The sequence below is a fragment of the Macaca nemestrina genome, chromosome 2 (assembly GCF_043159975.1).
Source record: "Macaca nemestrina isolate mMacNem1 chromosome 2, mMacNem.hap1, whole genome shotgun sequence".
Classification (NCBI taxonomy): Eukaryota; Metazoa; Chordata; class Mammalia; order Primates; family Cercopithecidae; genus Macaca; species Macaca nemestrina.
The window spans coordinates 162165207-162191334 of NC_092126.1; the positions used below are offsets into that span (position 1 = coordinate 162165207).

A 26128-nucleotide genomic window follows, 5' to 3' on the forward strand; every position below is an offset into this window, starting at 1 on the left:
TTTGAATCTTCTGTGTTAGCAGGCTTCACTGACAACACACCAGCAGAGGAAAGGAGACACTAGGTGGATGGTGAACTCCAGGCACCCCATTCAACTTTCGTTGATACCCCTAGAAGGAAGGGATGCCCTGATACTGCCAGGGGAAGTGAAAGTCCATGATGCCTACATGGCCTCCATTGATACTGTGCTGGAAGGAATGGAGAGGGGCACCTCATTATTGCCAGGTGGTGGTGAAAGTCCAGGCTGTCCGCTTAGCCTCCACTGACACTATGGGGAATGGTTGAAGAGGGGCATCTTGTTACTACTGGGTGGTACTCAAAGTCCCAGATTCCCCACTTGGTCTCTTCTGATACCACCTCTGCAGGGACAAGGAAGAGTGCCTTATCAACCTTGTTATGGTGGAGGTGGATGTCCAGGCCCCACATGTTGCCTCCAGTGATACCACAGTGGGAGTGGGGGGAGGAAGGGCAGTCGGAGAGAGGAACCTTCTTAACACTAGGTGGTCATGAGAGCCCAAGCTCCATACTTGGCCTTTTCTGACACTACTCCAGTAGGGAGGGTGAGGTGTACCTTGTTATCACCAGCCAAGAAGGTAACTAGCTCATCTACCAGGTCTTTGTTAATGGGAGTGGTGAGATACTGTGGTTTTTCCATGTTGTTTGCCTGGAGTATGGTGGTTATTATCATGAATGTCTCTGTCTAACTAGACTGTCCCTTCCTGGTCCTTTGTCAAGACAGAGTAAACCTGGTACTCATTGGTGTTCCTGGGTCATGGAATTCTCCAGTATCCAGTTTGGGATATGCAGAATACAAATGGTAAACCAAGGAACTTGCCACCATGTCATTCCTCAAGTCTGGGGATCCCTAGCTGGCTTGCCACCTTCATCTTTCTAAATTTTCTTATGTTTGTTTTTATTTATAAGGCCAAAGGGTTTTATCTATGCAGGTTGAGTATTCCTTATCTGAAATGCTTGGGATTGGAAGTGTTTTGGATTGTGGATTTTTTTGGATTTTGGAATATTTGCATTATCTAAATGAGCATTTCCTTTGAGTGTCATTGCAGTGCCCAAAAAGTTTTGGATTTTGGAGTATTTCTGATTTTCTGATTAGGGATACTCAGCCTTAGTTGGAGGAATAAGGAGAAATGTGTTTATTTTATTTTGTCTAGAACCAGAAATCCTAGCTCTTGTTTTTAAGGAACAGAACAATAACAATGCTATCATGGCAGAAGAAATTAAGATAGGATCTATAATTCTGATTTTTTTTAAATTCAATTTTTCTAACAAATTTAATCCCAAGAATAAACACTTAGTGTATAAAAACAGGTCTAGTTGCTGCAGCCTCATTTTGGGGAGGTTGTAACTGTTTAACTTAAGATGGTTCATGCTGCCTTAATAAATTCAAACTTGGCTGGGCGCGGTGGCTCACACCTGTAATCCCATCACTTTGGGAGGCCAAGGCGGGTGGATCATCTGAGGTCAGGAGTTCAAGACCAGCCTGGCTGTCTCTACTAAAAATACAAAAATTATCTGGGCATGGTGGCGTGCGCCTGTAATCCCAGCTGCTTGGGAGACTGAGGCAGGAGAATTGCTTGAACCCGGGAGGTGGAGGTTTCAGTGAGCCAACATCATGCCACTGCACTCTAGCCTGGGTGACAGAGTGAGACCCTGTTTCAAAAAAAAAAAAGAAAAATTCAAAAAGCTTTCAAGATTTGATATTAAAAGGAGAATTACCATGTTGGACATTGCTGCTGATCACACAGCACCCGCTTTGTCTCACCAATGTTAGAGGACAAGAGGCAAATGAATACGGAAAATACGAGTTGGAGTCTCAATTCCTATCCAGCTTACAAGGGGCCACTAGAATGACAACTGTCAATATAGTATAAATATCATAACATCTCTAAGAGAGTTCTTAATCTTCAGACACCCAAGATTTTAAACCTTAAGCAACATTGATATAGCAAAATGCTTTTTAGAATTCAGTGATTTAAATGTTATGGAGTAAAATTACATCTAAAAGATTTTCATATTTAACATCTTTATGGACTTGCTTATAAGTGAAATGTATCAAGCTCATTGCATGGAGTTGGCAGCTTCCCCAGATAATACAAGAACAATTTTTTTTTCTTTAAACAAATGATGATGATTGCAGAGCAAGTAAAAAAAAAAAAAGGCAAAGCAACTGAGTTTTGCTCTCTAGAAATATAAATTTGTTTCTTCTTTTCGAAATTGAATCTCAAGAGAAAAGATAAATTGCTCCATTTTGACCTCCATTTTTCTTCAGGGATTAGCACCCCAGCTTTATTCTGTTAGAATCTTAATATATCATCAAAAGTTTAGGTGCTTGCTGTGTCCTTCAGATGCACTTTAATGCTGAGCATTGAATTCAGGGTCCTCCAAAGGTGACTGGTACCGTGTCAGAGCATCGCTTAATCCTCTAATCTTATCTCCACATCACCTAGAACTACAGAAATATTAAAGTGTTCAGCTACTAGTGTAAACCTAAGAAGAGCTGCAAAGCGCTAAAGGCCTCTAAAGACTTATTTCCTGCAGCCTTTCTTCTTTAAATTTCCTCTAATGGCAATCTAAAAGGATATTTATTTTCCTTATTTCCTTATATAATTGACCCTTGGGGAAGAGAAAAAGAGATAGAGAAAAAAAGATTTCTGTTTTTTCTCCACATTTTCTCTTTCCACCTTTTTCTTAGCCTTTCTTTCTTTACCTTCCAAATTTGAGTAACTTTGAAGATAAGCAAAGTGCTGAGGTTACAGGTGCGAGCTACCATGCCCAGCTACACATATATTTTTACCTGTGATTGTGTCATGTTTTTTCTAGGATGGAGAAGAGTTCCTGGGAAATACATGAGAGGAGAATGAAGGAACAGTACCTTATGGCTATTTCAGATAAAGATCAGCAGCTCAGTCATCTGCAGAATCTTATAAGGGAATTGAGGTCTTCTTCCTCCCAGGCTCAGCCCCTCAAAGTGCAATACCAAAGACAGGTGAGTAATTTCAATGCTGATTGTTACTCAGAGATAAATTTTTAAACAAATGATAATGATTGCAGAGAAAGTTTTTTTTTTTTTTTTTAAAGGCACTAAACCAGAAAGCATCAACTTACTACAAATTAAGTATCTGCCACTTTTAAGTGCCCATAAGCCACCTTATGACTTCCTATGGGGCGGACAGGATTTCTAGAGGGAAGGAATTAAGCATGAGCAATCTTAGGAGAGAATTTCATCAATGCTTGTGTCCTGGCAGGCATCCCCAGAGACATCAGCTTCCCCAGATGGGTCACAAAATCTGATTTATGAGACAGAACTTCTCAGGACCCAGCTCAATGACAGCTTAAAGGAAATTCACCAAAAGGAATTAAGAATTCAGCAACTGAACAGCAAGGTAAGTGTTTCCTGTTAGACTGGAATTCAGTTTCTTTTTTCCATGACTGGAACAGGAAGGCAAATAGAAGCTGATTCAGCATAGAGTCCCAGCTGTAGCATATCTTAGGGTACACAAGTTTCACCTTTCTCAGGACCTGGGTGCTTATTCCAAAGCCCTGGACACAGGGCCATTTCTTGTTCTTTGCCCTTGGTGAGTCCTTGGGAATGATTGGATAAATTCAGAGAGTAAGAGTGAAGAAGCCAACTACTTTGGGAAGCCTTCCCCCTGACCTGTATCACTTGTATTAATGCTGAGGCTACTCCCTACCCCACCCTCTTAAGAACTGTCCTCCTGTTGCTCCCTGGCTATTCAAAATATTTTTTAGTGGCACCTGCCCTAGTTCTGCCCTGTTGAGAGGAACTCAGCTAAGTAGTCTATGATAGAACTACAAGATATTTAGAGATCAATCAGAATCAGAAGTCCAGAGATTAGCTTTGAGGAGAGCCAAGAATGCCCAAAAATTGTATGCACAATAGTGTGTGTGTATAAGCTTTTCATCACAAGAACTCATCAGTTGACCAAGGGATCTGTGATCCAAAAATTATAAAGATCACTAGGCTATTTTCACAGATGAGGAAAAAGGCCCTGGAGTAGTAAGTAACTTGCCTGAGGTGTTAGGAGGAAGTCAGTCTGAGATAAACGTGATCATGTATGTGGAAAAGCACAGTGACTGCATATATAGAAGGTACTTATTAAATGTAGTTAAATTCAACTAATTGACACTGAAGTATCAGAAACTACACTATTAACTTGGAGGAGACATTTGCAGTTTTTAAAGTTTGCAGGCCCAAATGAATTGGTTAAACTGCAGACCCTTTATTGGTAGATTTGTCTGGGAGTTTTCAAAGGGACTCCAGAGCAGCTCCCATGCAGTTCCCCTTCCAGCAAATCAGCTATTTCCGGAAGTTCCACCCTTTACAGCTCTAGCCTGTCTCTTTTTTTCGTAAACTAACTCCCATCTCATCTCTGTTACATTTACTCTCCAAACATTAGACTCTGAATCACACTGGGCATTTGTCTGTCTAGGACAGTGTTTTAAACTGAAATTCAGGACCATTAATTAATGATGAAATCATTTTGGTGGGTAACAACTAAAAAAGTTTTAATGTTTTATTGAAGTAAAACATACAGAAAAGTAAATAAATCATAAGTACATCATGATATATTTTCACAAAGTGAAGATGCCTATATAATCAGCACCCAGATCTAGAATCAGAACATACCAGAACTCCAGAAGTCCCTTGTGTCTTCTGTTCACTCCTACCCACTTAGAACTACATATAAATGGCGTCATACCTTCTCTTTTGTATTGCTTCATTTATTTTGTGAGATTCATCCATGTCGTTGCATATAGTGTCATTTTTCCACTCTCATGCTGTGTAGTATTGCACTGTAGGCATATACCACAATCTCTATTCTGTTGAAGGACATTTGGGCTTCTCCAGTTTGGGGCTATTACAAATAGTGCAGTTGGTGTTTTTACAGAAAAAGAAATGAGGTAAAAACATGTATGTAATATATAATAAAGAATTTGTCTGTCTTTGACAAACTTTAGTTTTAACTACGTATATTTATATACTGGGTTCTAAGTGATAAAGTTGTGTTAACACCTTTATTGAGATATGTAATTCCACTTGAAGTGTGAGAAACACTGCATCGGTCACTGTCATTCTGAGTGAGAAACAGTTCTTCCTTTAGAACTCATCTGTAAGAAAGGCACCTCATTCCTAGCCTTATTCAGCCATTAAACTAATAACTATTATTTTTCTTCCATGAGCCTGGCTGTGTGCTAGGTACTGAGGATACACATATTCCTTCATGAAGCTTACAATCTCATGAGCTTAGTCTCACTCTGAATGAGCCCCAGCTAACTAGGAGAATTGCTTCTTGGGCCCCAGAATGAGATTGTAGTAGATGGGCTCTCAGCATAGATTATTCTCTAAGCCACTGCCCTAATTCTTTTGTCAGATGTTCAGGTTTTATATTTATAGTTGGCCCTTCATATTGGTGGTTTCTGCATTCACAGATTTAATTAACTGTAGATTGAAAATATTCAGGAAAAAAACATGAATTTTAAAAATACAGTATAACAACTATTTATATAGCATTTGCATTGTGTTACGTATTATAAGTAATCTAGAGATTATTTAAAGTATATGGAGGCCACAGATAACATTGTACTGAACAGGGAAAGATTGAAGGCGTTTCCTCTAAGATCTGGAATAAGACAAGGATGCCCACTTTCACCACTGTTATTCAATATATTACTAGACACCCTAGCTAGAGCAATTAGGCAAAAGAAAATAAAGCACATCCAGATTGGAAAGAAGAGGTCAAATTAGCCTTTTTTGCTGATGATCTGACCTTATACTTAGAAAAACCGAAAGAATCCACCAAAAAACTGTTAGAACTGATAAACGAATTCAGTAAAGTTGCAGGATACAAAATCAACAGGCAAACACCAGTTGCATTTATATATGCCAACAGCAAACAATCTGGAAAAGAAATCAAGAAAGCAATCCCAGTCAGCCATGGTGGCTCATGCCTGTAATCTTTGCACTTTGGGAGGCCAAGGTGGGCAGATCACTTGAGGCCAGGAGTTTAAGACCAGTCTGGCCAACATAGCGAAATCCCTTCTCTACTAAAAATACAAAAATTAGCCAGGCATGGTGGTGCACACCTGTAATCCCAGCTACTCGGGTGGCTGAGGCATGTGAATCACTTGAACCTGGGAGGCGGAGGTTGCAATAGCTGAGATCGCACCACTGCACTCCAGCCTGGGCGACAAAGCGAGACTGTGTTTCAAAAATAGATAGATAGATAGATAGATAGATAGATAGATAGATAGATAGATCGACAAAGCGAGACTGTGTTTCAAAAATAGATAGATAGATAGATAGATAGATAGATAGATAGATAGATCGATCGATCGATCGATCGATCGATCGATCTAGATAGATAGATAGACAGACAGATAGATAGCAATCCCATTTACAATAGCTACAAAGAACTTAAAATACTTAGGAATCAATTTAACCAAAGAAGTGAAAGATTTATAAAACACTGAAAGAAATTGAAAAGGACACTAAAAAAGGGAAGATATTTCATGCTCATGGATTAGAAGAATTAATAACATTAAAATGACAGTACTACACAAAACAATCTACAGGTTAAATGCAATCCCTATCAAAATACCAATGACATTCTTCACAAAAATGGAAAAAAAAAATTAATGTGTAGGTAACCACAAAAACTCCTAAATAGCTAACTCAATCTTGATTAAAAAGAAGAAAGCTGGGCCGAGTGTGGTGGCTCACGCCTGTAATCCCAGCACTTTGGGAAGCCGAGGCAGGTGGATCACCTGAGGTCAGGAGTTCAAGACCAGCCTGGCCAACATGGTGAAACCCCGTCTCTACTAAAAATACAAAAATTATCTTGGCATGGTGGTGGGCGCCTGTAATCCCAGATACTTGGGATGCTGAGGCAGAGAATTGCTTGAACCTGGAAGGTGGAGGTTACAGTGAGCCGAGATTGCACCACTGCACTCCAGCCTGGGTGACAGAGTGAGACTCCATCTAAAAAAACACACACACACACAAAACAAAGCTGGAAGCATCACACTATCTGATTAATCAGCATGATACGGGCATAAAAACAAACACACAGATCACCAATGAAACAATTAAAAACCCAGGTATAAAGCCAGGCATTTAGGGGCAACTTATCCTTGACAAAGGCACCAAGAACATACGCTGGAGAAAGGACAATCTCTCCAATAAATAGTGCTGGAAAACTGGATATCTATATGCAGAAAAATAAAACTAGACTCCTATCTCTCATCATACAAAAATCAAATCAAAATGGATTAAAGACTTAATTCTAAGATCTGAAACTATGAAACTACTAGAACAAAACTTGTGAAAATGCTTCAGCACATGGATCTGGTCAAGGCTTTTTTGTGTAAGACCTGAAAAGTACAGGCAACCAAGGCAAAAACAGACAAATAGGATTATAGCAAGCTAAAAGGCTCTGTACGGCAAAGGAAGCAATCAACAGAGCGAAGAGACAATCCACAAAATGAGAGAAAACATTTGCAAACTACCCATCTAACAAGGGATTAATAACCAGAATATATAAGGGACTCAAACAATTAAATAGCAAGAAAACAAATAACTCAATTTAAAAATTGACGAAACATCTGAATAGACATTTCTCAAAAGAAGACATACAAATGGCCAACAGATATTAAAACAAAACTCAGCATCACTAATCATCAGAGAATTGTGAATCAAAGCAATAGTGAGATATCATCTCACCTCTGCTGAAATGGCTTTTATCAAAAAGACAGGCAGTAACAGATGCTGGCAAGGATGCAGAGAAAGGGGAACTCCCATACACTGTTAGCAATGTAAGTTAGTACAGCCACTGTGGAGAACAGTATGGAGGTATATCTAAAAGCAAAAAATGGAACTACCATATGATTCAGCAACCCACATATCTAAAAGAAAGGAAGTCAATATATCAAAAAGACATCTGTACTCCCATGTTTATTGCAGCACTATTCATAAAAAACAAAATATAGAATCAACCTAAGTACCCATCAACAGATGAATAGATTAAAAATGTGGTATATATACACAAGGGAATATTATTTAGCTATAAAGAGGTATGAAATTCTGTCATTCATGGCAACATGGATGGAGCTGGAGGACATTATGTTAAGTGAAATAAGCCAAGAACAGAAAGACAAATATCACATTCTCACTCATGTGTGGGAGCAAAAAAAAGTTAATTTCATGAAGGTAGAGAGTGCATTGGGTAGTTACTAAAGGCTGGGAAGGATAAAGGAGGGAATGAAGAGAAGTTGATTAATGGGTACAAATACATGGTTTGATAGAAGAAATAAGACCTAGTGTTAGGTAAATCAATAGGTGATTATAGTTTACCACAATCGATTGTACATTTAAAAATACCTAGAAGAGAAGAATTTAAATGCTTCTAGCATAAAGGAAAGACAAATACTTAAGGTGATGGATATTCCAGATACACTGATTTGATCTTTACAAATTATATGAATATATTACATTGTAGCATGTATCCTGAAAATATGTACATCTATTATGCATGAATTTAAAAATATTTTAAGTATATGGGAGGTTGCATATAAGTTATATGCAAATACCCTGCCATTATATATAAGGGATTTGAGCAACCCTTAAATTTTGGTATACTGGGAGTTGGGAGTCCAGGGGTAGTCCTGAAACCAATACCCCATAGGTAATAAAGGATGACTGCATTTCTACCAGCTGGTTGGATGTTTGTATATAATGTAAAAATGTGCTAGAAACGTAAAAACGTAAAAACATGAGATGGATGAAAACAAAATTCTATAATTTTCTTAACTTTCATTGCTAGACTGTCAGATTGGACACCATCAGATAGTAGATAGAGCTCTAGACTTGGAATCAAGAACCACACTTGAGTCCTGGTTTGACATCTACTAGCCATTTGTAAACAGGGACAGAAATCCTTTCTCTGTCTGTCTCAAATAAGATGATACTAGTGAAAGTACTTTGTAAGCTAACATTGCTGTTCAGAATGACAAACAAAAAATAACCCTACATCCGAAGAGCAATTTTCAGCTAACAGAGCACTTTTACAACTATGTATGGATTCTCTTGTTCTAATTTTTTATATGCATCAAATGCCCTTTCTCACAGTTGTCTCTAGAAAACTGTCGCCTCTCCTCTAAAACATTGTTTGTTTCAACTTTTTTTCACAAAAACTTACAAAAAAGAATCATCAAGAAAAGACTGAACATGCAACTGGTATACTGGGTTCCTCTCATATAATGTACATGGTCCTACAGTATATAAGTTGGAGAGACATCTCTGTGGTTATTAATGTACCTGGAGGCTAATCACAACTAAAACTTAAAACTTGACAGCCTGCAAGTGAGAGAATTGTAGTTCCAGAGTACCAAATTCAAATCAATGGGGAGAAGCTACAATAGGTAAATTTTTCATTCAATATAAAAACGAATTTTCAGTTTTTTAAATGGTTCGGGTTGCTTTGTCAGGTAGTGGGCACCCTAACACTGAACACGTTCAAGGGAAGACTGAATGATGACCTGTTAGTCATGCAGTAGAGGAGAGTTCTGCTTTAAGGGACTGAAATGTTTCTACCTGGGAGAATCTATGCTCCCAATACAGTTTCTGACATACACCTATGTGTATGTTGGGATTTATTCTGTTTCTCCCTTCTACCACATTTTATAACTTTTTATTCTATTCTCTCAGTAACTTATAACCCTTTATGGTACTGAGAAATCTGCCTAGTCATATTATTGCACACATTTTGGGGTGACAGCTCTCTCCAGCCATATTGAGTTCTGGAGATTATAGTCATTTGTTAGTAGCGTGAACTTCGACCTGAGGCACTGCCTTCTCCCTCTTATGTACCCAGAATAGCCTGTCTTATTAGATTGCTTATGGATTTCTGCTTCATGGTTTTTCAGTTAATGTACTGGGCACCCTTTAAAAAAACAAAACAAAACAAGAAAACCTTTCTGCTACTCCTCCAGAATTGTTTTCTGTCTTGGTAAAAAAAAAAAAAAAAAAAAAAATTATGCTTTTTCCAACTTTGAAGGAACACAAAGTGCTATTGTTGCTGTTGCTGAAACAAAGGTCTTCCATAGGAAAATTCGATCCTGAAAACTCAGAACAGTTCGCCTAAGCACTGCTTATAGTACTGCAGGATGGTGCTTATCCTCGCTTCTGTTTCAGTTCTCTCAGCTACTGGAAGAGAAAAACACCCTTTCCATTCAGCTCTGCGATACCAGTCAGAGTCTTCGTGAGAACCAGCAGCACTATGGTGACCTTTTAAATCACTGTGCAGTCTTGGAGAAGCAGGTTCAAGAGCTGCAGGCGGTGAGTAAGGAGAAGGTGAGAGACTGGGAAAAGTGTGATGACATTTAGTGTAAGTGGTGGAAGTATGGAAGAAGTTACGGAAGAAGTTAATGTAATTAGGTGTCAGGGAAGAAAATGAGAGAGAAGAAAGAGTTAATTGACATGGGAATAAGGTCTGAGAAAAATTACAGTGAAGCAATTAGAAGAAAAAAGATCAGTGAGATGGTGGGAGAGAAATCAAAACATGAGTAGGAAACAGCGATGACTGAGACTTTTGGTACTCTGAAACAGAGGAAGTATTGATTTTGCTTTAAGCAATAAGAAAATTGTAGGAAACTTCGGACCTGAGAAACGAAACAGGCAGCACTGTTGACAGCCAGGGAGAGGAGTGCAGCATTGAAGTTGGAGGAGCCTGAGAATTAGTATGAAGACATATAGGATACGGAGGAGGAGAAGGGGTTTGGGAGGGGCTGGCGAGCAAGGGAAGGATCAAAGTGGCATCTGGAAAATCCATAAACATCCACAGCAGACTTAACTTTTTTTTTTTTTAAGACGGAGTCTCGCTCTGTCACCCAGGCTGGAGTGTAGTGGCACGATCTCGGCTCACTGCAACCTCCGCCTCCCGGGTTCAAGCAGTTCTCTGCCTCAGCCTCCCGAGTTGCTGGGATTACAGGCGCCTGCCACCACACCTGGCTAATTTTTTTGTATTTTTAGTAGAGACAGGGTTTCGCCATCTTGGCCAGGCTGGTCTTGAACTCCTGACCTTGTGATCCACCCGCCTCGGCCTCCCAAAGTGCTGGGATTACAGGCGTGAGCCGCGGTGCTCGGCCCAGACTTTACTTTTAAGAGGAGAAATTCAAGAATGAGAATCTGGGAGAAAAATCTAATCAAGACGAGAGTTTTATGTAGGTGAGTAATCTGCTAGAGCAGAAGCTTCTGACTTCTAAATTTGGACTTGAGAATTATAAGCGGGGATAATCCTCTGTAAACGAGCTCTCGTTTTGCTCGAGTACACTTTCTTAAGAGCTTTCGTCACTGAATTACTAAGCTTATTCTTCTTCCAGGGGCCACTAAATATAGATGTTGCTCCAGGAGCTCCCCAGGAAAAGAATGGAGTTCACAGAAAGAGTGATCCTGAGGAACTAAGGGAGCCGCAGCAAAGGTAGGGGAGTGGCTCTCTCAACCCTGGAGCATACACTAGAGTCCAGAAATTAGGCAGTAATCTAGATTTAACTGGAGTCTTTTATTTGGAGTTAATATGTCTTATTAGCTTCACAGAAGTGATGTGAGGATCAAATAGTAACAATAATAACTAACATTTGTGTGTGAAAAGTTTGTAAAACAAAAAGAGCAACACCAACACACACACACACACACCACTAACGATTCTATGATAGTAAAATGAAAGATAATCAGTTCCTGAAATTTCTTTAGGTATTTTCTGCAGCTTCATTTAATCCTTCTACAACTTTGCTTTTAAAATACCGTGTTCAGACAGGCTTCTATGAATTTTCTTGCTTTACAACCTTATGAAGACTTTGAATCCCTTGTATTAGCAACTGTGTTCTGCATCTAGTGATACTCTTTGTTTTCCTTTCATCCTGAAGCTTTTCTGAAGCTCAGCAGCAGCTGTGCAACACCAGACAGGAAGTGAATGAATTAAGGAAGCTGCTGGAAGAAGAACGAGACCAAAGAGTGGCTGCCGAGAATGCTCTCTCTCTGGCCGAGGAGCAGATCAGACGGTAAAGGCTGAGGGATATCGCCTCTGTTCCCTTCCGATCCTTTCTGATCATACTCGTGTACATTTCCTGCCAGACTCAGGATTTCTTAAGATCTTTTTCTCATCTTGAGGTAGTTGCTGCAATGAGTTTACCAACATTGTGGGCACCCAAGAGAACACTGTACTTTTGGGAGTGTAGGAGAGTCAGTGTTTTCTAAAGCAGTTGTTCTTAGAGAATAATAATGATATCTACCATTATTGAAAGATATCTTATTTCATCCCAGCAATAACTATATGAGGTAGGTGTTGGGTTTTCTAGAGGACCAGGTAAGTGACAACTTCATTTTCTACCTGAGATCTGAATACATTGAAATCTTTTTTAAAAGATTAAAAGATTGAGAGATTAAAAGACTGCTTTAAAAATGATGTTAAAAGAATGTGGCTTTTCTATTTGTTGGCAAATGCACTTCCTAACCCTGAACTTTCCCTCCTAGTCACAGACAATGTTGAGCCAAGGTAGACCTCCTTCACAGAAAATCCTGCTCTTGCCAAACTAGAGCATTGGAGTAACAGAGCGAACTGTGCTTCCTATGAGCAGTTTGCTCCAAGTGTAACTCGGAAGGGCAGAGCTACACATCCCTCGTTCCTTATTCTCAATTCATCAAAAGAATCACTATGCATGAGAGGATAGAGAGTTGCTACAAGTGTTTTGCTGCTGGAAGTCCCTTTCCATGGAAAATATCGTTAAAAGCAGGCACTTTGATTATATTTTGGGAGAAAGCCACCTATGTATATGATCACTTTCCTCAGAGAATGACATTTCTGATATTAATGCCTTCTTGCAAAGTTTATGTGGCAGAGGTGACAGCCCCATTGAGTAGGTCTTACTTGAGATACCTTTCTTTCCAATCCAACATATTCACAACCTCTTAATTTTCATCACCTATTCAGGCCTTGATATGCAGCTTCGAGGGTGGGCCAGCTTTGCTTAAATGCCTTGTGTGGTGTCTTGCCATCTCTGCCGAGCGTTTTCAGGCCTGTGGCCCCATGACTGTTTGTCTTCCACTTGCTATGGAATTGTTTAGACCGGTGAAACCTGGCCAATGGGGAGGTTGATCTCCCTCTTGTGTAACTAACCTGACCCAAACCAGCTGAGACTGCATGTGTGGGATGATGATTCTTGAGCCTGTGGGCAAGCCATATTAATTCAAGCCACAATTCCCTCTTTAGCCCTGATGCGGAATGGAAATTGGGATAGCTAATTAAGGGCTGCCTACCTAGTCCAGGTACTACCATTGTAACATTAGAATCTCACATGTACTCTATAGAGCAGGTGGAACTCAGTGGCCTTCCAGTATAAAGGCAGCCAATACTATCTTCCTCATCAATACCTACAGACTTCCTTCCTCAGCCTAGCCTACATTGACAGACTGACCTCCATGGTAACAGACCATGCTGTTCCAGATCAAAGCTGCTTCTGAAAAGCTTATTGCATGGGGGAATAGACACAGAAGGTGTATTCTTTAGTCAGCCTGGCTCTCAGGAGGGAAGCAGGAAAGAAGGAGCTAGGCTGTGCATGCTCAGTTTCTCTTTCTAGACTCACAAATTGGATTAAGGTATTCTCTCCTGGAGAAAAGAATGTGTCCTGCAGAGATCCCAAGAGTATTAAACTAATGGATATCCTTTCATAAGGAGAAAGCACGAAGAATGGAGGAAAGGGTTTCATCCTCCCTACCCCAATGAAAAAGTTCATCCCTGTAGGCAAATGCTTGATCAAATGTGCTGTTACATGCAGCTCCTTTGTTCGTTTGACATAACCATTGAGTGAGTAATGACAGCCTCTTCATTAAATGGAGAAGTTCCAGTATTAAATAAGCAAATCAGCAAAAAATGAGCCAGAAGGCAGTAGAGACTGCCAATTCAATTTAATTTTTTTAGTTCAATTTAATTTTTAAAACCCCACAGAAATCTTCCTTGGATGCTTTTGCCTATTAGCCTTTAATAAAAGAAAAAAATATATAACGAGTTTCTCCAAGTCAGGTGTGTGGTGGAAAGAAGAGCGTGAGGCTTGAAAGACAAAGCTGGGTATTAAATTCTGGCTCTACTGCTTACTGGCTGTGCCGCCGTGGGCAAGTAATTTAACCTCTGTAAGCCTTAGCACTTTGAAGATAATAAGACCAACCCCAAAACCTGAGGATTAAATGTATGTAAAGCACCCAGCCTAGAGCCTGATACACAGTAAGTAGGCAGTCAATTCCTGATAGTTATCATCACATTTTGCTGCTGCTGAAGGAACGTATGGGAATCTGCTGGTACCGCCCTTGCATCAGGTTATGTCTGTGGGAGCAGCTTTTGCTACAAGTCTCCTCCTATGCTGCATTGTGTGGCAGGATGACTGGGAAGACTTGGCCTGATCAGCCTCTTATGCTATGAACCAATGCTATGCCTCTTTTTTTCCTCAACTCAGGTTAGAGCACAGTGAATGGGACTCTTCCCGGACTCCTATCATTGGCTCCTGTGGCACTCAGGAGCAGGCACTGTTAATAGATCTTACAAGCAACAGTTGTCGAAGGGTAAGAAGGAAAAAGGATAAAGAGAGGGTGTTCTACTATCAGACAGGGCTGGCTGTATTGGGGGCAAGGAGCTGAGGAGAAGGAATGTGGAAGTCCAGCCACTGAACAGCTGATGAGTCTAAGGCTGGAAGGGTGGGGAAGATTAGAAGAACCTGGTGGAATTTGCCAAGTTGTTGACTCTGAGGCAACTTTCCTCTCAGGATACCCCTTTCTACAGTGGTTGGGTCAGCTTTGCTTAAGTGCAAGACTACTAGGAGGGAAAGCAGCGTAGCCCTATAGGGTGAAAACTCTCTAACTTTCACATTTTTCTTTCAGACCCGGAGTGGCATTGGATGGAAGCGAGTCCTGCGTTCACTCTGTCATTCACGGACCCGAGTGCCACTTCTAGCAGCCGTCTACTTTCTAATGATTCATGTCCTGCTCATTCTGTGTTTTACGGGCCATCTATAGACTTAGTTGTTACTCTTTGGACCACTCGCCTCAGAACTTGGAATTCTCTCACCTCTAACATCAGAACTATCAATTCCAGTGGAACAGTCTTCCCATTTACAGGTCTTCTCTCCAACTCTCCACGGAAAGTGCCTGCAAAAACAGAGGTGGATACGAGGACAGGTTGGAGCTGCAGGGACTGGCGAGTCTGCTTTCTTCTACTGCCCTGGGCCTGAACACTTCTGCTTAATCTGAGAATCACAGTTGGTTTGTTGAGCCTAATATTTGTTGAGATTTTGCAGGACCCTGATCTTTTGTGGTCCTGTAAAAGATACTGAGGAATGTCAGCTAAGCCAAGAGGATGGTTTCAATAAACCTAATAATCTGAAGTTCAGTATCATTTTGATTGATAACTTTCTTTGCCTCATTTGCCTGTATTTTCTCCTGTTTCAGGGGGAAGGTGGCTCTGCCATAAACAAAGTTCAGGGAAATGAACACATCACCTCATAGGATGTCTGATTTAGGTCTCTTGCAGAATACGGTGGTGAGAGCTGAAGGAACTCCCTAGGGGTTTTAGCTATTAGATCACGTGGGAGGACAGCATCTTCTTCCCTGCCAATTTCAGATATAATTGGAGGGAGAATTTCTGGTCCTAGACTATAAGGATAGAATCCCCTTGCTTTTGCCCTTGATCACATGTATACTAAGGTATTAAGTGGCCCAAGTCTTTCCTTTCACCAAAGGGCAGGGAGAAGCATCTATGGACAGCAGGGTTCCAATTCTTGTCGTTCCAGGAATATCTGGATATTCCTGGAATGTGGGCCCTGAGACAGTGCCCAGGGGCCACTGGGAGCCAGTAGTAGGCATTGACTCTCAGCCAGGAGTCTGACTGGTCTAACACCACACTGCAACTCCTGGCCTCTTGAAGTACTAAACTACTTTGCTGTTAGTGAGAGTTATTACAGTTTCTCAGCCCCATTGTCTCTGTCCTCTGTGGCAATGGAAGGAGAATATAGGGAAGATAAAATTAAATATAGACAGACCTGAGAAGGACAGCCAGGATTGAATTCCATTTGTGCCTATTCCCTGCCTCCCCTCCCCTCCCCCATCCTACCAGTTGGTTATTTTCTCCCTACTGTATACATGATGTGTTCACTGCCTATTCTGTCCCTAAAGAAGAGAGAAGACCAGTGGGCTGACCGATCTGCTCTAAATCTACTGTGGTGATTAAATCTTGGTCACAACATCCTGGGAAGTTTCCTGAACAACTGTAAAATAATAAAATTATTTTCAGAATGAAGAGTTTGTGTGTGTGTGTGTGTATGTGTGAGTGAATGGATATGTGCACAGGTGCTTCAGTACCTGTGTTTGCATGCTGGCGGGGTGGAAGGTGGGTAAGAGAAGTAGGGAAGGAGGTAGCCAGAAATGGTTACAGGGTAGAAAGCTCTACATATTCAGGCTTTCTTCTCACTGGCCAATATCAGTGACAGCTGCAGGCATTCTTCCAGCCTTAGCTGCTAGACCCCAGGTGATGAATGCAGTGAGGAAAATCTATCCTAATACTGAATCAAATAAGCTGGGCCTTAGGGCATGAAATTGATGCAGGTCCATGCATGGTCCTAGAACTCTTGTCTAGCACATAGTGAAAACATTAGACCCCTAGGGATCCCTCTGGGTGGGAATGGGAGAAGAGAAGCTTAATAGCATGTAGCAGGTTAGATGGGCATTATGTTTTGTTTTGTTTTGTTTTGTGTTTTGAGACCGAGTTTCACTCTTCCGCTGAGGCTGGAGTGCAGTGGCACGATCTTGACTCACTGCAACCTCTGCCTTCCAGTTTCAAGCGATTCTCCTGCCTCAACCTCCCAAGTTGCTGGGATTACAGGTGCCTGCCACCATGCCTGGCTAATTTTTGTACTTTTAGTAGAGATGGTTTCACTACGTTGGCCAGGCTAGTCTCAAACTCCTGACCTTGTGATCCACCCGTCTTGGCCTCCCAAAGTACTGGGATTAGAGGCGGGAGCCACCGTGACCAGCTATTACGGTTTTTTATATTAAGTTGCTGCTTGAGAGAAGCTAGCTCACTTTCTCAAAGTACAGTAAATGGTTTAATTGAACAAGTCTATCTGATTTCAAGGCCCGTTCTATTTCTGTGTGATACACCTCACTACCTCATCAGTAATGAACTTGTGACATTTGCTAAAGAAAGATGGGGCTTCTTGGTGTCATCTCTGATTTCTAGTTTCTCCGGAGAACTATGTACCTGGATGGTGTGTCACAGTATATAGTCTAATTCGTATTTTGACACTACATGAGGATTCCAAGTGATTTTACAAGACTATTTTCCCTTCTACAAATGTACTCTTCCTTATAACTTCGGTACCACCACGATAAATAGGTAATAAAGTAGGAGGGATAAATAAAGCTCCCCCAGGCATAGAATCCTTAGATTTGGAAGTGACAGAGGCTTCATATTCCTAATGCAGAAAAGTGCCTGTATCATGGGCCAGTTTCATCTAGTCCTGCTTAAACTCCTTGGAGAATGCACCGTTGTGAACAAATCAGGAAGTCCACAGACAATCAAGATTAGGAGAGGCTAGGTCAGATACAATAACAGACACCCTCAAATTCGCAGTAGCCAAAACAAAGGACTATTTAGTGAAAGACTCCAATTCCCTCACATGGTGGATGGGGCTCCACTTGTGTTCTTTCTCACTCAGGGACTCAGTCTGCTGGAGGAGCCAACATGGAGAATTGCAGGTTGCCTTGGGCAGTGGTGAAAGAGCATAGCAAAGCTTGCAGTGGTCTTACGGTCTCCGCCAGAAAGTGGCATCTGTCACTGGCCAAAACAAGTCACCTCAGCACGTCTGACTTCAAGAGGGAAGGGAGGGGCAGCAAGTCTTGACACGCAGTGAAATAGGAGGCCACAAAGACCTTCCATCAGCTGACCAGCACCTGGTTCTTTCAGAATTCTTCCTAATATCTGGAGCCAAATCTTTAGTTTGTTAGCTCAGACTCCACAGTGCCCCAAACAAGCTAGGAAACTTTCTCCTTCCATGTCTTGCCTTTTCCCTTATGAGTTATTCCTTCTGGCATTCAACTGGTCGATGTTTATTTGAACATCTATATGAAAACTCCACTTTTAAGTGCCGTGGGTAATATAGGGGTGAGTTTCTTTTTAAGTCTCATGCTTCAAAATCCACATTTTTATAAATGACTTCTCCCATAAAGCCTTTCTTGATGAATACATCCCATACCAAATGCTCTGAATTCCTTTACAGTCTCAAACGTAACTGCCACCCTATTTAGGATACAGTGCTGTTCTATGGAATTCTCTAATATGTTTTCTGGTTGAATGTTTGTTTCTCTCACTAGATTACAAAGTCAGAGTCAAAGCAGCATTTTCTATGACTGCCCTATGACCCCCATTGTCAAAACCTTGCAAAAAGACCAGGCACAGAAACATTTAATCCTTTTAAAATTTAAGTGTCTAAAGCAGAAGGAACTGACTCAAATTTCAGGAAGTAGCTGTGAGGATGGGGTGGCAGGAAATGACGAAAACCTGAATACGGAACTGAAGCAGCAGCTCAGTTTCTCACTCCGAAGTGGCAGCAGCCAGAGAGGGAGTCGGTGTGGACGCGAGGAGCCGGGCGCTTAGAACAGAGGCTCGCACAGGTGGAGGTGGGTACTCTGAGCCATGGGACAGTCGGGAAACACAGTAATTGTTGAGGAGGAACCTACCTGGCTCTTAGTCCTTGGTGATGGGCAAGGTCACCACTAGTAGGCTTTTATCCTTTTATGGCCAGAAGGCCTGGTTGTGAGTGGTTGTAGCAAATCAGCATCTGTAGACAGAAACAGAAGGGAGGGACTTAAACTCAAGGCAAATGATTCAGGAGCCATCTAGCACAAACGTCAAGCAAAGTGTTGCCTGGTTTCTGCTGACAATCTACAACCCAGTCTAAGGCATGTCTCCCCTAGGTACTGGGTTGGGAGGAGGACCACAGGAGAAGAAAACTGTCTGCCCTTGAAGAGCATATGGTCTCAGGGAAACAAACCCACATAGGAAATGTAACAGATAAGGAAGTAGTCACTGATGTAAAGTAGCACTGAGTACCAAGTGCTGATGGAGCCCAAGAGAAGGCATGATGGTTCTGCTGGGGCTAGTTTCTGTGATTGTAGATCACAGAATCCCCGAATGTAAGAAATCAAGGAGACTTTACAGATTAGCTAGGTTAACCCCTTCATTATTTTCCACTGGGGAAATCAGAGATAATTGCTGATTTGGCAAATTATTCAAGTTGGTATTTATTAATCGCCTGGTCTCATACCTGGCAAATGAGTACCTACTCTGTTGATGCCCTTGTGATGGTCTCTCAGAGGCTTAGTCACAGAGCTGGGGTGACAGCCAGGGCTTCTGACTCCCAGTCCGTGTACTTTGATGCAGGAGGTCAGCATCGCAACAAGGCCTCACCAGATTACTCTCTGGTTCTCACCTCTAGATAGCACTTCTTACCTTTCTGGTTTCTGGTCAATAGGTCAAGGATATTAGATAAATTGTCTCTATTTCAGAAACTCTTTATTTCAAAAATGGGTGAATGGGAGAGTCAGGCTGAGGCCTCAGAGGAGCCACAGGAAAGAGGATGGGACCATCAGTCCTCATTGCTTCCTTATTGCTCATGACTATTTCAGAAACTTCTCCATTCCAGTTTTGTGTGTGACAGTCCTTTTGTTGCACAGCAGCCCAGGAGCCAGGGGATGAGAAGTAGAGGGGTAGTAAGGATGCAGGATTCTAAGTCTTGTTTTGCTGTCTCCACCCACGTCAGGGAAAGCCGAGCTGCTTTCAGCCGTGACTCACGGCTGACTCAGTCAATATCTGCCCAATATCTGCCCAGGCAGATATTAGCATCTCTTTAACTGATTTACCCCAGGCTTCCCCTGGGCTGGTTTTTAAGGGGTTGCTCAATGGAGAAGATGGAGTTTTCAAGTGGAAATAGAAAACTGGAGAATCTGAAGGCCTAGGTGGAGACAGGAGAACCCGAGGAGTAGTTGTAAAGGAACTCTTTGGAGACAATGGAGAGCATGAAGAAGGTATCCAATGGGATGAGGTGTCTGAGGAGGGAAGGGTTGCCAGCTAGCAAGTCGTGCCAGGGTCAAGAAGTCTCAGTAGCGACCATAGCAGATGAGCATTGTCTGTTGTTACTTCTTCACACCAAGATCCACAGATGCAGAGCAACCATGCTGCTCTTCCTTCTGCACAGTCCAGAAGGCCGACTAGAACACTGGGGATGCTCTAACAGAGTAAGTTTGGCACCCTTCCAAGCTAGTGTTCTCTAAATATTTCTGCAACATTTATTTAGTTGATAAAAACTGAATACCTCTTAATGTTCAAAATAAGATTTATTATATATGATTCTTTTTTCTTTTCTATGATAAATTGTCAACTTGAAAACATGCTATTTTTTGAACTACTTTTCTTTAGAAATATAATTGAACCATTTTTTAAAAATTGAGTAATAACTGACTTATTCCCAGCAAATAATGCTTTCCCATGCATTCTTCAGTGTGGAAATGTCAGCCAACTGTCCCTATTGACCTTATGCAGCTGTGAAGTGACCAGTCTCAGGGTGAAGGTGGGACATCACTTGGACAAGAGGCTGGAAAAATTCTCAGTATAGTTCAGCAGGTTGTAAAGAGAGACGTAGATGTTCACTTGTGAGAAACTGAACCAATTGGTATTTCAACAGTGACAAAGGAATCGTATATAGAAACCTGAGTGAAATGAGGCCATAATTCTAGGGATATTATAGCACCCCTCATTGCCAACCACCTTCAGCCACTGCCTGGCTGGCCTCGGGACACAAGTGAACAATTCCAGCAATTTTGACTTACAGGTTACCTAGTGTTACCCACACCCATGGCAACTTCTCTCTAGCTCCAAGCGGGCCCAGGCCACATTGGTTTGTCTTGAATAAAGCCCCATCTCTCCTCTTGTAACTGAGCAGAAAAGCCTTCCTACAACTCCCATTTGCTTTGCTTCATTTTCTATTTTCTTCTAAGAAAAAAAATGGCAGGAAATATTGGGCTTCTATATTTTGACTTCAACATTCCTATTTTCCCTCCTCTTGATCCTTTTTTGTCCCTAATTATTCCCATCTCTTGTCACTCTCAGATGTGGAAGTCTGTAGTGGGCCATGATGTGTCTGTTTCCGTGGAGACCCAGGGTGATGATTGGGACACAGATCCTGACTTTGTGGTGAGTTTGGAAGTAGCTTTGCTTGAATATTGCAGAGAGTGGGGTGGCGAGGGCATCTGGTCAACTCTGTGACCTTTGAGGATGCTTGGAAAAGGGCCTTCTGGGACTGAGACAGCCCTCTTACTGGGACTAATTGGTAGGACAGTTGGCTGTCGCCTGTGGGGCATGCACGATACCTGGTATCAGGGATGAAAGGAGACAGGCGTGGGTGAGTTTGATGGTGTGATTGACAGGCGATGGCAGGCTATACTGAAATTGAGAAGCAGGTGAACCTGGGTCTCCCCAGGCCCATGACCCAGGATTCAAGCTGGACATGTGTAACTGGGGGATTGAAAAGCTGTAGGAGACCAGATGGGGTAGGCATGAAGTATGCAGAGGAAGAATGGAGGTTTCAGAGCTCACTAGTTTAATTCTTTGTGTTTTTTATTTGTTTGTTTGCTTTATGAGACAAGTCTCACTCTGTCACCCAGGCTGGAGTGCAGAGGTGCAGTCTCAGCTCACTGCAACCTCTGTCGCCCAGGTTCAAGCGATTCTCCTACCTCAGCCTCCCGAGTAGTCCCTGTAGCTGGGACTACAGGTGCACGCCACCACACCTGGCTAATTTTTGTATTTTTTTTGGTAGAGATGGGGTTTCATCATGTTGGCCAAGTTAGTCTTGAACTCTTGACCTCAAGAGATCCACCCGCCTCGGCCTCCTAAAATGCTAGGATTACAGGCATAAGCCACCATGCCCGGCCTCACCAGTTTAATTCTTACATGGGGTCAGGATGGGATAAACATAGAGGGGATGTGAGTAAAGACCCAGACTGAAGAAGGCAGTGGACACAGGGGACATGGGGGGCATGTATCAGTTGTGTGGCCCTTCTCAATGTGGCACATTTCTTGCCGTCACATATTACTGAGTGTGCTGTCATTTGCAGAATGACATCTCTGAGAAGGAGCAGCGGTGGGGAGCCAAGACCATCGAGGGCTCTGGACGCACAGAACACATCAAGTAAGTGCCAAAAGGACTGGGGAAAAGGAAGGGGGTTATGGGAAGAGCCCAAAGAAAACTCAGAGACTTGGGGGAAGGTGAGGGAGGAAAAGGATAGGGTAGTTCATGTCTATGTATTACTGTGTTTGGTTTTTTCTAGAGTCTGTTCCTGTGTGTAGCTTGTGTGTCATTGTGTACTTCTATTTTACGTCTCTCCTCTTACCCTCCTCAACGCTATTATCTGTCTTTTATACCTAACAACTCTGCTATTTCCCTAAGTGGGGGTCTATTGGATTAACTGCCTCCCTTCCTTTAGTAAGGCATGAGAGATTCAGAGAGGAAGTGGCCCAAATACTAAGGTCCTCTCTATCTATCTACCTGGCAGTCATCTATCTCCTGTCTATCTCTTCAGATAAATATAAATGTGTATTTAGAATTCAGGGTGACTTCCTTCAGATGGACTAAGAATAATTCAGTAAAATGTCAAGGTGAAGAACTCAGAATAAATGCTATAAAAAGAGGCCACTTCAGCTCCCATACCTGGCCCAAATAACTTTTAAAATACAGATTTGTACTTAGCTATTTGACAGAAGTTGGAAGGCACGAATGGTAATATGAAGAAATATAACACTTGAAAAACCTGTTGATAAAAACTATTTTGGCAATGATGTTCAGGAATCTTTAAGATTATAGCCCCATTTGCATCTTACCAGAAACAAACAAACAAACAAAACCCTCTGATACCAGAAGATAAAAGGAACTTACAGACATATCCAAGGGTTTCTGTGGGATATGTCATATATTCAGGCTGAGAGATCCCCTCCTCTCTTCCATGGATTATTCAGGATCATCTAACCAGGACCATCTGCTTTGGATAGTATCAGAATGTCAAACATTAGTAGCAAGGTAGACACAATAAATAGTGTAACAAGCAAGCATTCAGCAACTACACACAAAATGGCAAGATTAATAAAGTCTTAAGCTCCATTTTTAACTCCCCCCACCACACCCTAAGAGCAGTGTTTTTACCTCTAGATTTTAAAAAGTGTCAGTGGATGACCACATTGCACAAGCAACACACTGTGAAAGCCTGGCACAAGTTTATACAACTGGATGACAGTACCACATTGTTTAATCAGAAATAAATGATTTCGGCCAGGCGTTGTGGCTCATGCTTGTAATCCCAGAACTTTGGTAGGCCAAGGCAAGCAGATCACTTGAGGTCAGGAGTTCAAGACCAGCCTGGCCAACATGATGAAACTCTGTCTCTACTAAAAATACAAAAATTAGCCAGGCGTGGTGGTGGGCGCCTGTAATCCCAGCTACTCAGGAGGCCGAATCACAAGAGTCTCTTGAACCCAGGAGACACAGGTTGCTGTGAGCTGAGATCACGCCACTGCACTCCAGCCAGGGCAATAGAGCGAGACTCAGTCTTGATAAATAAATAAATAAATAAATAAATAAATAAATAAATAAATAAATGTTTTAATTAAGTACCTATAATGAATATTATTCTTAAACCATGCCATTCTGGAAAAAGATTGAAACAATGGAACAGGGTCATTCAGGAAGTTTCTGTGATACCCCTCTATAGACTCATAGATAAAAAAAAAAAAAAAAAAGGACCCTTTTCCTTTTCTAAATAAAAGCCACTCAGTGCTAGTATTCTGGGAATTGTCCAGATGAGGCTGCATACTTCGTACCTTTTTTCTCCCAGTGCCTGTTTCATATATAGGAGGTAGGAGTACAATATTTTAAGGAAGTCTCCTAAATTCCTGCCATAATCTTACGGAAAGAGCTTGAATTTGGATATCAGATAGATTTAGATTCAATTCCTAACTCTGCCACTCTTAGCAATGTGAACTTAGTCACATAACTTTTTTGAACCTCAGCTTATTTATCAAACAGGGATAAGAATAGCAACTCTAGCTTTGCACAGTGGTGGTATTGTAGCCAATGAGGTTTATCTGAGGTGTGATTATTGCTAATTGAAAACTTTTCCCAACACTCCACCATGACAACTTGCAATATAGTAGGCATTGGCAAAAAAAAAAAAAAAAAAAAAAAAAATAGCAACCCTAATAAAAAAATGAAATAATGTAAAAAAAGTAGCCACCCAGAAGATGTGTAGTGAGAATTCAATGGGATAGCCAATGTCTAATGCAGTACTTAGCACTTCTGAGCAGCTCAGTGATGTTATTTTTGTTTCCTGTTAACATAGGTTAGTTTAATCAGATTTCCTTTCTAAAATCTAACGAACATGTAAACAGACAACAGCCCTCTTTTCTCCTAAGTGGTGTCTACCTGTACTGTTGTATTGCACAACTCCTGTATACAGATCACCCTGACTGGTGCTCCCTGGAGTTGTACAACATGGTGACCCTGCACATTTCCTTGTTAACCTAACTGAATATCTGATAGAATAAATGATGGAGGTATTGACAAAAAAAGCTCTCTCATCTCCCATTTACCCAGGTTATCAAGGAGTAAAAGCCTGGTATCTACTGGTAACAGGCCAGGTGGCCTTAGACAAGTCCCTTTTCCTCTCTGATTCTCATTTTGCCCATCTGGATCAAAAAGACCTCTAGAGGACTTTCCAGTAGTAAGTTTCCACTATTTGGGGATTCCCCGTGGTTAGTGTGGGCTAAGCCAGTCTTTAACATCTGATGGGAATCACCATGGTCCTTGGAAAAGAGGGGGAAATTGGAGAGGAGAACAGTAGTTGTAGATTCTAACACTGACAGATCCCAAAATGAAAACAACAACAACAAAAACAAAACAAAACAAAACAGTAGCTGTAGAGCTGAGACGACTAAAAGCAGGAAAAGGAAGTGGTTGTAGTTCTTACTAATCTTACTACCTTCCCCACAGCGTGATGTCTCTTTTTAGGTCTGCTTGAATAAATTTAGTTTGGGTAGTAATTTGGTAATTCAGTGAATAACTCAAATGGTCCTATGCGTCCCTTATGCATTCTGTAAAGGAACTGCCTGGTTTTCAAGAACTATCACCCTTCTCTCCACCTTCTTTTCTCCACTCTTGTCCATTCATTCTCAAGACTCAAGGATGTCTTTTCCCTTGACCAGTCTGTTTATTTTCAAACCTGTCACAGACTGAAACTTTTGTAAAATAAAATAAAATTGAGTTTCTGGAAAAATAAATGGTTAAAAATAACATAGACAATACAAACACAGTTTGTATTTTTAAATTCAACAGATATAAAATCACGATGTTGTCAGGCATGCTAGTCTGTGCCTATAGACCCAGCTACTCAGGAGGCTGAGGCAGGAGGATCACTTGAGTCCAGTAGTTCTGGGCTATAGTGCTCTATGCTGATTGGGTCTCCACAATAAATTCTGAATCAACATAGTGACCTCCTACCTCCCAGGAGTCGGGGACCATAGGTTGCCTAAGAAGGGGTGAACTGGCCCAGGTCAGAAATGGGGCAGGTCAAAACTCCAGTACTGATCAGTAGTGGGATTGTATTTGTGAGTAGCCATTGCACTCCAGCCTGAGCAACATAGTGAGACCTCATTTCTAAAAAAGAAAGAGAATAAAATCACTATGTCAAATTGCTATAAAAGTTTCTAAACACATATTCTCAATTTTTATTCTTATTTCCCCGTGAAACAGAAACAGTTCAGCTTGTGGACCACACACTTAGTGGCACCACTCTGGAATAATCTTTCAGCACTTCCTGGAACCTGTCTGGCCTTTAGATTAAATCTTTACTGAGCTATAACCATAGGATGTCTGCCTCAGTGACCCTGTCCTCTTTCTTGTGCCCTGACATTTTACAGCAAGTGGAAATAAAGAATGGTGTAATACCAAGAGTA

General features: G+C 41.4%; 2 protein-coding genes and 1 pseudogene across 12 annotated transcripts in view; all 3 read left to right on the plus strand.

Annotated features, from left to right (window-relative positions):
- The window catches only part of LOC105470301 (golgin B1), a 90391-nt gene extending 74919 nt beyond the window's left edge, over window positions 1-15472 (plus strand). For 8 of the 11 annotated variants that reach the window (XM_011722142.3, XM_011722141.3, XM_011722147.3 and 5 more), the window contains 7 exons: window positions 2838-3003; window positions 3263-3400; window positions 10228-10386; window positions 11415-11512; window positions 11958-12092; window positions 14538-14643; window positions 14959-15472. In XM_011722142.3, the coding sequence (XP_011720444.2) occupies window positions 2838-3003; window positions 3263-3400; window positions 10228-10386; window positions 11415-11512; window positions 11958-12092; window positions 14538-14643; window positions 14959-15093 (937 nt within the window). In that variant the 3' untranslated portion in view covers window positions 15094-15472. The remainder of the gene's footprint in view (window positions 1-2837; window positions 3004-3262; window positions 3401-10227; window positions 10387-11414; window positions 11513-11957; window positions 12093-14537; window positions 14644-14958) is intronic. The other 3 variants (XM_011722146.3, XM_011722150.3, XM_011722153.3) reach the window with 1 other exon arrangement.
- Window positions 15473-18643: 3171 nt separating this feature from the next.
- Window positions 18644-26128, plus strand: part of LOC105470302 (hematopoietic cell-specific Lyn substrate 1) — a 30541-nt gene continuing 23056 nt past the window's right edge. Inside the window, exons 1-3 of the mRNA XM_011722154.2 lie at window positions 18644-18750; window positions 21239-21322; window positions 22243-22316. Of these exons, the coding sequence (XP_011720456.1) occupies window positions 21239-21322; window positions 22243-22316 (158 nt within the window). The 5' untranslated portion in view covers window positions 18644-18750. The remainder of the gene's footprint in view (window positions 18751-21238; window positions 21323-22242; window positions 22317-26128) is intronic.
- Window positions 24223-24353, plus strand: LOC112424701 (U4 spliceosomal RNA; annotated as a pseudogene).